This window comes from Mustela nigripes, chromosome 16 (genome assembly GCF_022355385.1).
Source record: "Mustela nigripes isolate SB6536 chromosome 16, MUSNIG.SB6536, whole genome shotgun sequence".
Taxonomy (NCBI): Eukaryota; Metazoa; Chordata; class Mammalia; order Carnivora; family Mustelidae; genus Mustela; species Mustela nigripes.
Window position 1 is genome coordinate 20,407,257 of NC_081572.1, and position 14,845 is coordinate 20,422,101.

The window sequence follows — 14,845 nt, forward strand, 5'->3', positions numbered from 1 at the left end:
TGATGACCTCCACCATCCTGATGAGGATGTTCCGGCATGCCAGAAAGGGACATATGCTCACATGACAGAGTCAGCATTCAGACCTAGGTTTCTGGTCCCTAAATTCTGGGTGCCTACAGTTGCCCTTGGTTGTAGGAGAGAAGTGTTGGGACAAGAGTGTAGGATCTGGGATCAGAGAGCCCTGGTCTCAGTTCCAGGCTCCATCACTCATTGCCTGTTTTCCTTGAGCAAGCTTGTTCTTGGCCATTTGGCGTCTGTTTCCACGTCGGTGAAATGGAGACAGATCGGTCACCTCCCAGGACTGTTGCGAGGTATAGAGGAAGTAACCAGGGCCTGGCGCGTAGGAGCTCCATGAATTGTAGTTCCCTTTTAACCATCCCGGGGGTCCGGGCATCCTTGAGCACCTGTGAGTGCAGGGAAAGTGGGTGCGGGTGACAAGTGGGGTGACCAGGATGCTCAGGGGAAGGCACAGGACAGAGAGGAGGAACCAAATGTCATTTGTGAGGCCGCTCCCAATTTATGGGATCTGGTGCAAAGACTTTGAAGAGGCAATAAAATTCATATTCTCCCAGGAAATGACAACAGATGAGAGTCCTGACTTAGCAAACGAAATTTAAAAAAAAAATTTTTTTTATAAGGTAAGAAATTCTGGATGGGTGGCAAAATTCACATTCTAATGAGATTAGCTTTCTGGAAGAGGAACAGGCTTTCCCAAGACTAACATGCCAACACCCCACAGAGAATGTGTATAAATACTCCAGAGAGGCCTTGGGAGCCTAGAACCCAAGCTCCTTGCTAAATTATAACCTGCCTCTGCTAGGATCATGGCCACCCAGGTCTGCTCCCCGGTCTTCTCCTCTGGGTCTGCCAAGGGCCTATGCAGCCCAGCAGGCGGCCTCTCTCGGGTGTCCTCCGTCCGCTCTGTGGGCTCCTGCAGGGTCCCCAGTCTTGCTGGAGCTGTGGGGTCTGCCTCCTCCATCAGGATGGGCCTGTCCAGCCTTGGGAGCTGCTTTCCTGGCTCCTACCTGTCTGCTGGGTGCCACCCCTCTGGTTTTGTTGGGAGTGGGGGCTGGTTCTGCGAGGGCTCCTTCAACGGCAGCGAGAAGGAGACCATGCAGTTTCTGAATGACCGCCTGGCCAGCTACCTGGAGAAGGTGCGCCAGCTAGAGCGGGAGAACACAGAGCTGGAGAAACGCATCCGGGAGTGGTACGAGTCTCAGATTCCATACATCTGCCCAGACTACCAGTCTTACTTCAAGACCATTGAGGAGCTCCAGCAAAAGGTAACGGGGACCTGGCCCCTCTCCAGCATCCCCAGCCCTGGGGGTCCCTGTCTCATCTCAAGAGACTACCCAGAGATGGTAGCTCTTGGGGAATTCTCTGTCCAGGGCAAGCTCTTCTGTCTGGAGTCCTGGTTTCCTGGGAGACCCACACATCTGTGCGAGTCCTCTGCTTGCTTATAACTATGCCAGCCATCCTCTCCCCTCCTCACCATCTCAGCCTTAGGAAGGGCAATAGCCTATACCCAGCGACTACAGGATGTAGGCGCCGTGCCTGATGCTTGGTATCCATTGGATTATTTATTCCTCATCTTGGAGAGATAGCTATTACTGGACCCATTTAACAGATACAGAAGTTAAATATCAGGGCGGTTCAGTAACTTGCCCAAGATTGCACAGCCTCTGAGTGTTAGATGCAGAATCAGAATCCAGGCTGGCCTGGTTTTTTCCACCTCGCCCTGAGGCATCCTGCCGTGCCACTCTGGGGCCTACTTCTAGGGGTGGCCCTCCTGGACTGGTGATCCCTCCATACATGGGCTCAGGGCTGGGGCTACTGAGGGTACTGGTGGGATTTAGAAGCATGGCCTTTGTGAGCTGGGCGATCCCCGCCCGCCCCCCCCCCCCCGCGGGGGCTTTCCTAGCTCACGGGATGCCCCTTGTTCCTCAGATCCTGCTGACCAAGGCTGAGAATGCCAGGCTGGTCCTGCAGATTGACAACGCCAAGCTGGCTGCTGATGACTTTCGGACCAAGTGAGTGGGCCCCAGTGGGGAAGGTCTGCTGTGCTTTCCCTTGCCTCTCTCCTCGGCCTTGGGAGCTGGTGAGCCAGGAGGAAGGCCAGAGGGAACCGTAAGTGGGAATACAGCACAGGCCCTGGATCCCTTCTGGGTCCGAGGAAAGGCTCACTGTGCTGCTGACCCCAAGTCAGCCCCCTCAGCTGATGGAGGGCAGCCTGTGCCTGGCTCCCTGACTCAGCAGGGCTCTGCACATGCAGGTACGAGACAGAGTTGTCCATGCGGCAGTTGGTAGAGTCGGACATGAACGGGCTGCGCCGGATCCTGGACGAGCTGACCCTGTGCAAGGCCGACTTGGAGGCCCAGGTGGAATCCCTGAAGGAGGAGCTCCTGTGCCTCAAGAAGAACCACGAGGAGGTGAGGCTGGTGCTGTGCAACCTTCCAGCGTTTCCCAACCTGGGTGACCCTTGGGCTCAACGACAGTGACCATGGCTCCCATAGGAACTCCAGCTGGCATCTGTTGAGGGCATACTGTATGTCAGGAGCTATCTGAGACTCTTTGCAATAAAAAAATTTTATTTATTTATTTGATAGAGAGAAAGAGAGCACAAGCGGAGGAGGGTGGCAGCAGAGGGAGAAGCAGGACCCCACTAAGCAGGGATCCCGATGCAGGGCTCCATCCCAGGACCCTGGGATCATGACCTGAGCTGAAGGCAGAGGCTTAACCACCTGAGCCCCTCAGGCACCCCTAAATACTTTGCATTTTGTTCTCACTTCATTTCATCCTCACAATCGTCCCATTTTACAGATGAGAAAAACGAGGCACAGAGCAGTTAAGTCACTTGCTTAAGGTCACACAGATCCCATATTCCTGCCCATGACACTAAATCTTCCTCTGGACGTTAGTGCCTGATAACATTTCTTCTATTTGCCTGACATTTGCATCATCTTTGACTCTCCTGTATCCCCAGAGGAGGTAGGTGTATGTCCATGAAGGGACCTAGGCTCAGAGAAGTTAAGATCCAAGTCTGAGGTCACACAGCCGGCCGCGGAGGGAGGAGGATTTGAACCCAGCCTCCTGTACCCTCAATCCAGCATCCTTTCCACAATCTTGGTGCCACCATGCCTTCCCTCCACAGGAAGTCAACGTGCTCCGTTGCCAACTTGGGGACCGACTGAACGTGGAGGTAGATGCCGCCCCCCCAGTGGATCTCAACAAGATTCTGGATGATATGAGATGCCAGTATGAGGCCCTGGTGGAGAACAACCGTAGAGACGTGGAGGCCTGGTTCAACACCCAGGTGGGTCTGGGGCCGCCTGGGACCATAGGCTCCTGGGGCAGTGGTTCTCCTTGAAAGGAGCGTCCCTTGGTCTGACCACACTCTGGGGCCTCTTGCGTTTCAGACCGAGGAGCTGAACAAGCAGGTGGTGTCCAGCTCGGAGCAGCTGCAGTGCTGTCAGACGGAGATCATTGAGCTGAGACGCTCGGTCAATGCCCTGGAGATCGAGCTACAGGCCCAGCACAGCCTGGTGAGTGGCCTCTGCCTGAGGGACCAGCTGCAGCTCCTGGCAAGCCCAGACCCACCAGCCTTGGCACAGGACTTATCCTGGGGTGTGATCATGCAGGATGTGGAGATACCTGGGCAGGATTTGGAGATACCCGGGGCTTCGGGGATCTGGGTGGGACTACTTCCTGTGAGCAGCCCTTCCTCTCTCCCCTTACAGAGGAATTCCCTGGAATCCACGCTGACGGAGACTGAGGCCCGCTACGGCTCCCAGCTGGCCCAGATGCAGTGCCTGATCAGCAACGTGGAGGCCCAGTTGGCCGAGATCAGGTGTGACCTGGAGCGGCAGAACCAGGAGTACCAGGTCCTGCTGGACGTCAAGGCCCGGCTGGAGTCAGAGATCGCCACCTACCGCCGCCTGCTGGAGGGCGAGGACTGCAAGTGAGTGGCTGTGGGTCCTGGAGAGCCAGGTGTGGGGACAGGGCTCCCTGGACCACCCCTCGGGGCCTCGGAGAGGGTGTCAGTCTCTGCAGAGGTTAGTGCACAGAGGACGGGGATCTATTCAAAGCCTTTCTCTAGAGATCCCTTGTCATCCCAGCTTGGTCATCACAGTGGGGACAAGCTGCCCCCTCCTGCTGCCACAGCTCATCCCCAACTGTCGTGCTTGGGTGGGGGCTCCTTGTCTTCATTCCTGTAGCCCTTGGGGTTTTTAGAGGCACTGAAGCCATTCGTCGTTGTCACCCACCTATAGTCACTCTATCCCCTAAATCTATTTAACGGGGGATCTCAGTCCCATGCCCCATGCCCAATGCCCTCTGATTGATTTCATTTCCTCAGGCTGCCTGCGCACCCTTGTGCTACGGAATGCAAACCTTCCATGAGGGGACCTTACGTCTCGACCGGGCCCTGTGCTCCAGCTGTGCCCTGCGGCCCGGCTCCCCAGGTCAGCACCCAGATCCGTACCATCACCGAGGAGATCAGAGATGGGAAAGTCATCTCCTCCAGGGAGCACCTGCAGCCCTGCCCGCTGTAGCCAGCCTCGGGAAGGACATGCCTATGGCTCTCAGCTTTAAAGGCCCCCCCCCCCCCCGTTCCCTAGAGAGGCTCCCCGCTCAGCAGATTTTTTTTCTACCAAAATACTTCTTATATTGTGTTTCTGGACTTCACTGTTTTTATGCTATGCAAAACTAGTTTCCTCTGGAAATATACCCAATAAACTGTGTTCTCTTGGCATTGCAAACTTGACTCTGTCTGTTCTTGTGAGGTTAGCTAGTGCGGATGTTTGATCAAGGGTCTCAGGTCTGTCTTCCTGCGTCTGAGTGGTAGGAAGTGACAGGACGATTAAAATATTTAAAAATGGGGATACCTCAGACCCTGGCCTGTGTGAACAGATGGGCGTAGCCATTACCCACAGGCTCGGCCCTGCTCATGGGTACCCACCTGGGGCGGCCCCACAAGGGACAGTCTTCCTCAGATCCTCAAGCCAGCCTTCCTCAGTTGCCCTGTCTGGATCTGGGGGCCCCCTCTCCTCCCCTTCAGCTTCTCCTCCTTTGTCTAGCTTCCACCACCCTGCTGGCTCGTCCCCAGGCCTGACCCTGGTGACAGTTCAGGAGAGCAGTTTCCAGGACCGAGTGGGGAGAGGCAGACCGCAGCCAGCCAGCCTGGACTGACCACCTCAGGGAGGGGAGCTCGGGGACGAAGGCAGGAGGGCCAGCTGACTCCCAGTGCCGGATACAGGGCTGAAATGATACAGGGCGGCAGGGACAAGGACTTGTGGGGGGTCAGACAGGGAGGAGAGGGAAGGAAGCTCGCTGTGGGGCAGAAGGTAGAGCGCCCTGAAGTCTCCTGGCTGAGCCGTGCCCTTCTTGGAGCCCAGCCTAACTGTGCCGGCCCCAGACACCCCTCTGAGCAGAGAAGCATGACCTGTGAGACGTCTGAGAGCCCCATGGCTTATTCTTTGTCCCTCTGATTTATTCTTTGTGGAGAACACAGGGCTGGAGAAGGCAGCAGCTTGCTCCGGGCCACACAGCAGTGAGTGACAAGGAAGAGGCCATGGTCCGGCCATTCCTGTTGGGATGCTGGCGCTCTTCTCCCTAGTATTGCCGCACCCCTCCCCAACGACCTGAGTCATTACTACCTGCTGGACAAAGTCAGCGGGGCAGCCCTGCCCTGTCCCGCTCCTCCCTGTGCTCCATACCCTTGAGGTCCGCCTTTCTCCGTTCTGGCCTGAGGCTCCGGACAGGAGAGGTGGGCTGCTGGGGGTGCAGAGAGCGTGTCCCACCCTTGCGTGCTGGTGCACGGAGACAACCAGGGATGGGCAGGGATGGACGTCTGTTCTGATTTCCGCCCGAGCTGCCTCCCTCCTGCTGCTGCAGGCAGACAGACCACACAAGGCTGTGTCCGGACCAGCAGTCACAGCCAACTCCTACCCCTGCTCCGAGCATTGTCTGAATGGGCTCACTCCACAGGGTATGGGGTGCCTCATCTCGGGCGCTCACACCGCCATGTGGGATTGTGGGTGCTTTCTCTATGTAGCTTTCTCTAGCTTTTCATGAAATTTTCAGAGCATCTGCACTGGGTAAGGAAGCCCTCCTAGTCTCAACCTCGTAACCTACCCTTAACTGAGTTCTAGCTTAAACTCCTCACTACTGGGCAGACCAGATCTTAGCACCGCCAGGGCCCACACCGGCGCAGCGAGGGGCAGGCTTAGGATGCCCTCTCAAACTTTTAGATGCCCATGTCATTGCTCTTTTCTCGATAGCAGAGAGAGAGATGATAGGACACATTACATTTTATCGAATTTCCCCAGAGTGAACATAATCCTTTTTTTTCAAGGCATTTCTGATCTTGTGGATACTGATGCCAAGATGCCACCTGGCTCATTGACACACACTCAGGTCAATTAGTCAACAGATAGGTACTGAACACCCCGCGTGTGGGAAACCCAGTGCTGAAGCAGGGGCACATCTATGGAGAAGTGGGGACGTTGGAGAGGCAGCTGGACCCAGTGTGGGATCCCAGGCCTTGTCCTCAAGAACCTGATGGCCCAGCTGGGGACACGACGCCTGTGCTGCCCCTCCCAGCACTGGGCATGGCAAGTGTGCGTGTGGGGCAGGCTCTCGGGTTCTCAGGACAGGGAGAGATCAAGGAGGGCTGGGGGTGTACGGGAGATTTGGAATTGGGGGGACCTTGAAGGATGGGCAGAGCAGGAAGGAGGAGAGCAAAGGGTTTTTAGAGCATGGCTATGTTCTGGAGACAGTGCAGAGCCCATCTCAGCAGAGGACGCAGGTCCTGGAGGGAAAGTAATTCAGAGACTTACTAAGCAAGATTGGTTCTTGCCAATAAGGGGTTCCAGGTAATTATTTTGTTCTAATAAGAAGAGTGCTAAGGAAGAATGGAAATAGTCCAGAATGATTTAGAGGTTATCTCATAGTATTAATGATTAATATTACTTTTTTTTTTTTAAGATTTATTTAAGAGACAGAGCAAGTCAACGAGTGAGCATGAGCAGGGGGAGGAGTAGGAGGGGAGGGGGAGAGAGACTCTCCCGCAGACTCCCTGCTGAGCCCGAGTCCAGATGTGGGTCTTGATCTTGTGACTTTGAGATCATGATCTGAGCTGAAACCAAGAGTTGGAAGCTCAACTGATTGAGCCACCCAGGCATCCCTAAACATATTACTTCTATGTTTTATAAAATTAATCTCTTTCCATCTCTGAGCCTCAGTTTCCCTATGTATAGCAGTAGAGAGAGTAAGACTGACTTTGGAAGTGTCTTTCTCTTCCAGCTCCCTACCCACTTTTTTCTCCTTCCTACCTTATTCCTTCTCTCCCCTTTTCTTATATTCCCCTTCCCTCAAAATCTTTCCTTTGCTTTCTTAATTAGCACAATTCACCACAGGCAAAGCATTCATTCATTTATCCTTTCCCTATGAGACATCTGGAAGCCAGCACTGTGCTTGAACAATAGAGATTTCAAGAGAAATAGGAGGTCTGTCCTTGCCCTCGAGAATGTACAAGTCTCCCTGGGAAGATAGGGCTCCAACACCAGACAATTTGAGCACATCAGTGAAGGGAGGGTCAGCAGATTAACCACTGGTCACTGCCATGGATGTTCAGAGCCCGGAGGGCAAAGTGGGGCTGGAGCAGGGGTAGGCTCCAGAAACATTCCAAGCCTCAGTTTACTCATCTACTAAATGGGGCTATTGGCGATGCTAGTCTCATGAGATTGTTGTGACCTGTGAATGAGACAATGCCTGGAGACAGCTCAGTACGAGGCCTGGCAGTCCTAAGCACTTAGCGACGGATGGCAGGTACCATTAGACTTGTCATTAATTGGTCTGTGTCGGGGAGACAAACCTGTTCTGGGCAGCCCACGTGTGGAGCCCTGCCTAGGAACCCATGTGACCCCCAGGGGTGTGTAAACAGCATGACGTTTCCCAGGCCTTGACTGCTGTGGCTTTTCTGGGTCCTGTGGATCCAGGGTAACCCTCACTGAGCCCAGAGCACGGGAGGCTGTGACTTAGCAGGGCGTGGGTGGAGCCCTGTACGCACATGGATGGGAAACATGAACGGCAAAGGTGGCTCATCCGGGCTCTCAGCTCAGCTGCGTCCTTTGCACTGGGGCATGGATTTCCAGGGAGGAGAAGGTGAGGCAGCCAATGGGTCCTGGGATTTTGTTGGGCAGGTGCCGGTCTCACCACGCTCCTGGGTGTGGGAAGGGCATGGTGACTCATGAGAGTTCTAGATCTGAGGCCCCCAAACACAGGCACCCGGCCTGTGGGATGGTGGCCCAGGTGCTCAGAGCCCATCCACACTCCCCAGTGACAGCTTCTTAGCCTTGTCACCTTGACTACAGCAAGACTCCACCCATGTGGGGACCAGTAATCATAGTGGTTGCCGTTCCTGAGCACTCACTACGAGCAGGTGCTGTTCTAGATGTTTCCTTGGCTCTGAGGTGGGGGTGACAAGCCTGGGCTCACAGGGCAACATGAGGGGGAAGTGAGACCATGCATGGCAGAGCTGTGAGTCCCACACCAGGAAGGCTGCTGGAGCTCAGCTTGCTGCTGTTCTCCTGACAAGAAGGTAAAAGCTATCCCTAGAAGAGCCAACAGGACCCCAAACCGCAGGGCTGCCTGGAAGGCAAGTTACATGGGGCTCCTCCTGATGAGGCCCCATCCGTTGAAGCTCCACCTGTCCTCTGGCTCAGCTCTTGGCCCCTCTCCCAGGCCTCGCTCCCTTGGTACATTAGGTTTTCTGGAAAAAGAACCCACCCTTGTCAAGCTTTCTGGACATCTGCCCAGACAACTCCTGTAGCAGAGCTGAAACTCTGAAGTTCGGACTGTGTCTCCTGAGGAGGTCTGTGATCATGCCCCGGCATTCTGTCTCCGTCCCCAAGCAGCCGCAAGAAAGGCTGCCCCACTTCTCATCCAGGGCCTGGGGAGACATATCTTCCTATGTAGGGTACGTGTCACCACGGGCTGGTGCTCAGTTAGCTGACCTCTAGTTTTTTTGGCTGATGTCGGGGCTATACAACCAGCCAGATTTCCTTGTGAGGGAGGGAGGGAGGGAGGAAGTGGGGGTGTATCTGTCCCCCAGGGCTCTGCTCTGTCTGGGGTGACCAACTTTCCCATTTTGCATGGGACTGAGAAGCTCCCAGGGTTAGGGGACTTTCGGTACTAAAACCAGAACAGTCCTGGGGAAACGGGGATAACTGGTCGCCATGGCCCTATTTCCAGGGTCATTCTAGAGCCTTCTGTGTCTCCTTGGGCATGAGGTCTCTGCTTCCTGCAATAACTAGGCTTGCTCTTCCATCACCCAGGGGCCAACCCAGGAGCCTCCTCTACACCCCCCCCCCCCGCTCTGGGCCCATAAAAGGAGATGAAGCTAGAGAAAGTCAAGACTGTGGCTGTGGGTTCCCACACCTCCTGAGGCTGAGGCTGAGGCTGAGGTCTGGGCTTGGATGACAGGCCCCTTTGAAGAACTGAGGATACTGGGTCTTTTCGGCAGCACGGGGCGGAGGAGACATCGCGACGTGGCCGTCAGTTCAACGGGACTCCCAGTTTACGAGGCCGGGAAATGTTCATGGGAAGCTAACTAACAGGGTAATGAGGGGTTCTTATAGAAAGTGGTATTAACTTTAATGAGGAGAAAACCCTTTGTAAAGGCCAACGCCCACTGGAGCAGAGGTATAAACCTGGGGTGAAGAGCGGCTTCTCTGCACTGGGGGGCATCCGGCCTTGAAGACCTCTCTCACTTGCGTCTGGGCTGCTGAGGCCATGGCTTCCAAGTGCCTCAAGGCCAGCTTCTCTTCAGGGTCTCTCAGGGGCCTGGGGGGAGCTGGCGGCGGCTCTGCTCGCGTGTCCGCGATGTACTCCAGCAGCTCTTGCAAGCTCCCCAGCCTCTCCCGCGGGGCCCGGAGTTTCTCTGCGTGCTCCGTCGGGCTGGGTAGGAGCAGCAGCAGGGCAGCTGGCTGCTTGTCTGCTCTCTGCCTCCCGGCCGGAGGCTTTACCACCAGCTACAACCTGGGTGGGGGCTGGTTTGGGGATGGCGTCCTCACCGGCAGCGAGAAGGAGACCATGCAGTCCCTGAATGACCGGCTGGCCAGCTACTTGGAGAAGGTGCGCCAGCTGGAACGGGAGAACGCCAGCCTGGAGGGCCGCATCCGGGAGTGGTGTGAGCAGCAGGTGCCCTACCTGAGCCCTGACTACCAGTCCTACTTTCGGACCATTGAGGAGCTCCAGAAGAAGGTAAGGGGCTCAGAGTGTCTCTGGCTGCTCGGGAGTCTGAAGCCATGAGCCCCGGACTGGAAGCTAGGACACCCATGCTGTTGGCTCTGCTCCCATGGGACACTTCAGAGGTCATGGAGCGTGTGCACATTTGCACATCTGTGGTCTCATCTGCTCCTCCCTGTCATCTGATGAGGAAGATATCATTAGCCCATTTTACAGATGGGAAAACCAGAGCTCAGGCTGATTAAGTGACTTATTCTAGGTGGTCCGGCTGGCAGCTGGTGGAGCCAGGCTCTGTGAACTCACTGACTGTATAACCTTTGCTAGCATGGTCTATCTCTATGAGTTTTAATTCTTTCCCCCCTCCTTTTTTTTTTTTTTTTTTTTTTTTTTTTTAAGGCGAGGGGATTGGACTTCATTTCTTTGGTGCAGGTCAGATTTTCTATAAAGAACTCAGGGAAGGAAAAACCCATCAGCAGTTTCCTTTTTGCCCAGCCCACATCCTCTGAGGGTCCCTGCTGGCTCCTGGGAGGGACCATTTGTGACCAAGGAATCAGAGAGTATGCTGCTGTTCAGGACCTGCCCTGAGGCCCCAGTGGCCTGGGAGTTAGGAAGGCAAGAGTTAGCCCCCCTGCCAGTCTTGGCTGCAGCATTTCCTCATCTCCCCTAGTCCATGCCGGGTTATGGGTCTCAGAGGCTCTACACTGGGTGGGGCTGTAGAGGCTTCCCTGTCTGGTCCCTACTGTGTGTCCTTAAGACTTCACGGAGCCTCAGAAGCCAGGAATCCAGAGATGGTTGATTCCTTCCCTCTGGAGGTGGCTCTTGCCAGCTTTGAGGAGATCTGGGGAGCTCTGGCTGGCAGACTGTCATTCCTTTCACATGTCACTTCTTTATTTTCCCAGACCCTGTGCACCAAAGCAGAGAACGCCAGGCTGGTGGTGCAGATCGACAATGCCAAGCTGGCCGCAGACGACTTCAGAACCAAGTGAGTGTCCTGCTTGCTCCTTGGTTGGGGGCTGGTAGACCTGGATATTGGCAATGCCAGGATGCAGGGTTTTTGCTGTCTTAAGTCACTGAGGTATTAAGGTGGGACACACAGAATGAGGACAGCCTGGGGTCAGATCTGACTTGGACATAAAAAGGAAATGGAGCTTCAGGCATCCTGTTACGTATGTGGCAGGTACGAGACGGAGCTGTCCATGCGGCAGCTGGTGGAGTCAGACATGAACGGCCTGCGCCGGATCCTAGATGATCTGACCCTGTGCAAGTCTGACCTGGAGGCCCAGGTGGAGTCCCTGAAGGAGGAGCTGCTGTGCCTCAAGAAGAACCACGAGGAGGTGAGCACAGGGGAGAAGGGGAGCAGGTGAGCATGGGAAGGAGGTGAATATGGGGAAGGAGGTGGAGATGGAGAAGGTGAACATAAGGGGGAAGGTGAGCCTGGGGGAAGCAGGTGAGCATGGGAGAACAGGTGAGCATGGGGAACAGGTGAGCATGGGGGAACAGGTGAGCATGGGGGAACAGGTGAGCATTGGAGAACAGGTGAGCATGGGGGAACAGGTGAGCATGAGGGGGACAGGTGAGCACAGGGGAACAGGTGAGCATGGGGAGCAGGTAGGAGTAGGGGAGGAGGGTGAGTGAGGCAGCGGGCTGGGACAATTGATGCTGACCCTGATTTGTGCCACAGGAGGTGAACTCGCTGCGCTGCCAGCTTGGTGACCGGCTCAACGTTGAGGTGGATGCTGCCCCACCTGTTGACCTTAACCGTGTTCTGGATGAGATGAGGTGCCAGTATGAGACCCTGGTGGAGAATAACCGCCGGGATGCTGAAGAATGGTTCAATACTCAGGTAGGTACCTGGAAAGAGTCAGTGCAACAGAGACATGGGGTATCAAACGGAACTGACCTTGGGGCTCCGAATCATGAAACCAGGTTTGAGCCTCAGCTCTCTTTGGACCTTGCTATGCACCTTGGGCAGGTTGCTGTCCTCTTAGCAATAACGTCCTCAAGGACGAAATGAATGGGTTGGACTGGGTGTTCTGGAAGGTCCTTCTTGGCTCATGATTCTGCGCGGTCTCCGTGGACCTCTGAAGCTAAGTCCTGATGCTCCTGACTAGGTCCTGTGTGTGTATGTTTCAGACTGAGGAGCTGAACCAGCAGGTGGTGTCCAGCTCGGAGCAGCTGCAGTCCTGCCAGGCGGAGATCATCGAGCTGAGACGCTCTGTCAACGCCCTGGAGATCGAGCTGCAGGCCCAGCAGAGCATGGTGAGCCCGAGGCTTGAGCAGGGCTGCTGGGGGACCAAACGCAGCAGCACATGGGCCCACTGGGCCTCCATGCTCTGACCACACAGGCCGACTCTGGGGATTCAAGTTCTCGTGCTTTAGGAATTTTCTGTGTAGGGTGGAATGAGGTCCCAGCCCCTATTCACAAATGTCCTGGGGGGAAAAGACGGGAGACCTATAGCAACAGTAGCTCCTGTCCTTGTGTAAATAGGTTCATTCTGAGTAATTATCACTTCCTCAGAGATCTCATTACTAGGGGAGATGCTCTCTAGATCAGGGAGGCTCCAGGGGCTAACTGGCAGTCTCAGATGAGATGTCTGATTATGGTTCCTCCGGGTTCAAAGTGATTCTCTGAGTCTCTGTTCTTGGATTCTGAGGACTCACTGAGACCCACGAGGATTAAGTGCATCTTCTCTGACCTCTCACCTTCTCCTTTTGCCCTCACAGAGAGATGCTCTGGAATCCACCCTGGCAGAGACCGAGGCCCGCTACAGCTCCCAGCTGGCCCAGATGCAGTGCCTGATCAGTAACGTGGAATCCCAGCTGGCCGAGATCAGGAGTGACCTGGAGCGGCAAAACCAGGAGTACCAGGTGCTGCTGGACGTGCGGGCCCGGCTGGAGTGCGAGATCAACACGTACCGGGGCCTTCTGGAGAGCGAGGAGGGCAAGTGAGTGCATCTTCCCGATGCAGTCTACAAAGTTCTGGGGAGACGCCTTGGTGCCTGGGGAGAGCCCAGCATTTGGAGTTTGAGCTCTGCTTTTACTATAAATTTATCACGTGACCCCGGCCAGTCCTTTGTGGGCCTCCTTTTCCCATTGGTAAAACAAGGGGGGCAGGACTGGGTGATTTTTAAGGTGCTCTGAGTTATTGAATCAAAAAATCACAGTAATGTGAACTTTCTCTTTCTCTTAGGCTGCCCTGTAACCCGTGTGCCCCTGACCACACTCCTGCCAAGTCGTGCCTCCCCTGCCTTCCCGCTGTCTCCTGCGGACCTGGGGCGGTCCGCTCCACCTACAGCCCCCGCACCATCTGTGTGCCCTGCCCGGGGGGCCGGTTCTGAGAGGAACTGGCCTAGAAAGCTGAGGTCATTGTCTCCAGGGGCTGAACTTGGCCTTTGCTCAACCCTGACCCTAAAGACCAATCCCCTCTCTCTGTGCAGAGCCCGGGGCACCAGGGCCTGGCTCCAGGAGGGCTCATTGCAAATATATCCCTCCAAGTCTCTCCAAGCCTGTTGCTAAGGCTGGCTGTCCCTGGAAGCCTCAATTCCTCATCATTTCAGTGGGTGCCAGCCAGGCTCTCTGTTCTGAGGCTGCCTCCTGGGTCAGGTTTCCTTCTGGGTGTTGTTGTTGTGGGTTCTGAAATATACTAGAGCACCTCTGTGGGTAGAATAATAAAGTGTATTGGCTTTGGCTCTCGATGCCTAACGGCACCGTTCCGGTGTCCCTGTTGTGTGTCTCTGCTGCGTGAAGAGGGGTGACTCCTGGCCAGGTGGATAAGGATGTTTGACCGCATATGACCCGGGGGATGACAGATCCTGTGGCCCTGTTTGGGATGACTAAGGGCCTCCCAGGGGGCTTTTTTGTTCAGTGGCTCAGCTCTCCTGATGAAGACGCTTCTTCAAGATTCCTATATGGTGATCCGTATTACCAGACCTCCCCCACTTCCCTCCTTGGTCTACATGGCCACTCTGGGATCCCAGAGGAAGGTGGATAAAGCCAGGAGGCAGTCCAAGGTGAAGCATGTTAAGCTGGTTTTCATTTCATGCCTGTGGTTCTCAAAAGAGCAGCAACATAGACAGCCCACACCAGGGTATTTTCATTTCCTTCCTTCCACCGTGATACTATCATATAGCTCTCCAGCTCAGCAGGTCCCTCCAAGACCTACACCCCTTCCGGTGCACGAGTAAGCTGGCCATTGTGACCTCCAGCTACAATTCAGAGATTCTTGTCTGTAAGAGACTCATCGTGCTCAGTGTGCCTGTGGCATCTGATGCTGCATACAGTGCCTTTGGGTACCAGAGCATTTCCACATGGAACCTTTTTGCCCAAAGGTTCTCATTTATGTCCAGACTATCCTCCCCCAACAAACTGGAAAATGCCAAACTCCATGGATTCCAGTGGGACATGACAACGAAGGTAAAACTTCCTCAGGTAGAAAGGAAGGTGGGTTGTCTCCAGATAATCCAGTGTTCCTCATAAGATGCCAAGAGCACCACTATGGAAGTTGAGTGATGTTAAGAGAGTTGTAACAGCACACAAGGTGGAGATTGGATTATGGAAAGACAGATGACCCAGCGGGCCTGAGACTCCTACCCCTGAA

The 14,845-nt window shown here is 55.0% G+C and overlaps 2 protein-coding genes across 2 annotated transcripts; both read left to right on the forward strand.

Moving 5' to 3' along the window:
* The first annotated feature begins 824 nt into the window (after positions 1 to 824).
* LOC132004392 (keratin, type I cuticular Ha6) lies at positions 825 to 4,550 on the forward strand. Its single transcript, XM_059380792.1, has 7 exons — positions 825 to 1,283; positions 1,948 to 2,030; positions 2,273 to 2,429; positions 3,152 to 3,313; positions 3,417 to 3,542; positions 3,738 to 3,958; positions 4,355 to 4,550. The coding sequence occupies exons 1-7, from the start codon at positions 825 to 827 to the stop codon at positions 4,548 to 4,550; spliced, it is 1,404 nt and encodes a 467-aa protein (XP_059236775.1).
* A 5,242-nt stretch (positions 4,551 to 9,792) lies between these two features.
* On the forward strand, positions 9,793 to 13,586 carry KRT35 (keratin 35). The gene is made up of 7 exons (XM_059380822.1): positions 9,793 to 10,263; positions 11,148 to 11,230; positions 11,426 to 11,582; positions 11,930 to 12,091; positions 12,382 to 12,507; positions 12,973 to 13,193; positions 13,439 to 13,586. The coding sequence occupies exons 1-7, from the start codon at positions 9,793 to 9,795 to the stop codon at positions 13,584 to 13,586; spliced, it is 1,368 nt and encodes a 455-aa protein (XP_059236805.1).
* Positions 13,587 to 14,845: the final 1,259 nt, after the last annotated feature.

Bases quoted from the DNA above. Each gene is read 5' to 3' on its own strand.
- LOC132004392 (XM_059380792.1), top strand. From the start codon at position 825: ATGGCCACCCAGGTCTGCTCCCCGGTCTTCTCCTCTGGGTCTGCCAAG. The intron at 1,284-1,947 runs GTAACGGGGACC...CTTGTTCCTCAG, and splicing joins TTGAGGAGCTCCAGCAAAAG to ATCCTGCTGACCAAGGCTGA. The intron at 3,314-3,416 runs GTGGGTCTGGGG...CTTGCGTTTCAG, and splicing joins AGGCCTGGTTCAACACCCAG to ACCGAGGAGCTGAACAAGCA.
- KRT35 (XM_059380822.1), top strand. From the start codon at position 9,793: ATGGCTTCCAAGTGCCTCAAGGCCAGCTTCTCTTCAGGGTCTCTCAGG. The intron at 11,231-11,425 runs GTGAGTGTCCTG...CGTATGTGGCAG, and splicing joins GCAGACGACTTCAGAACCAA to GTACGAGACGGAGCTGTCCA. The intron at 12,092-12,381 runs GTAGGTACCTGG...TGTATGTTTCAG, and splicing joins AAGAATGGTTCAATACTCAG to ACTGAGGAGCTGAACCAGCA.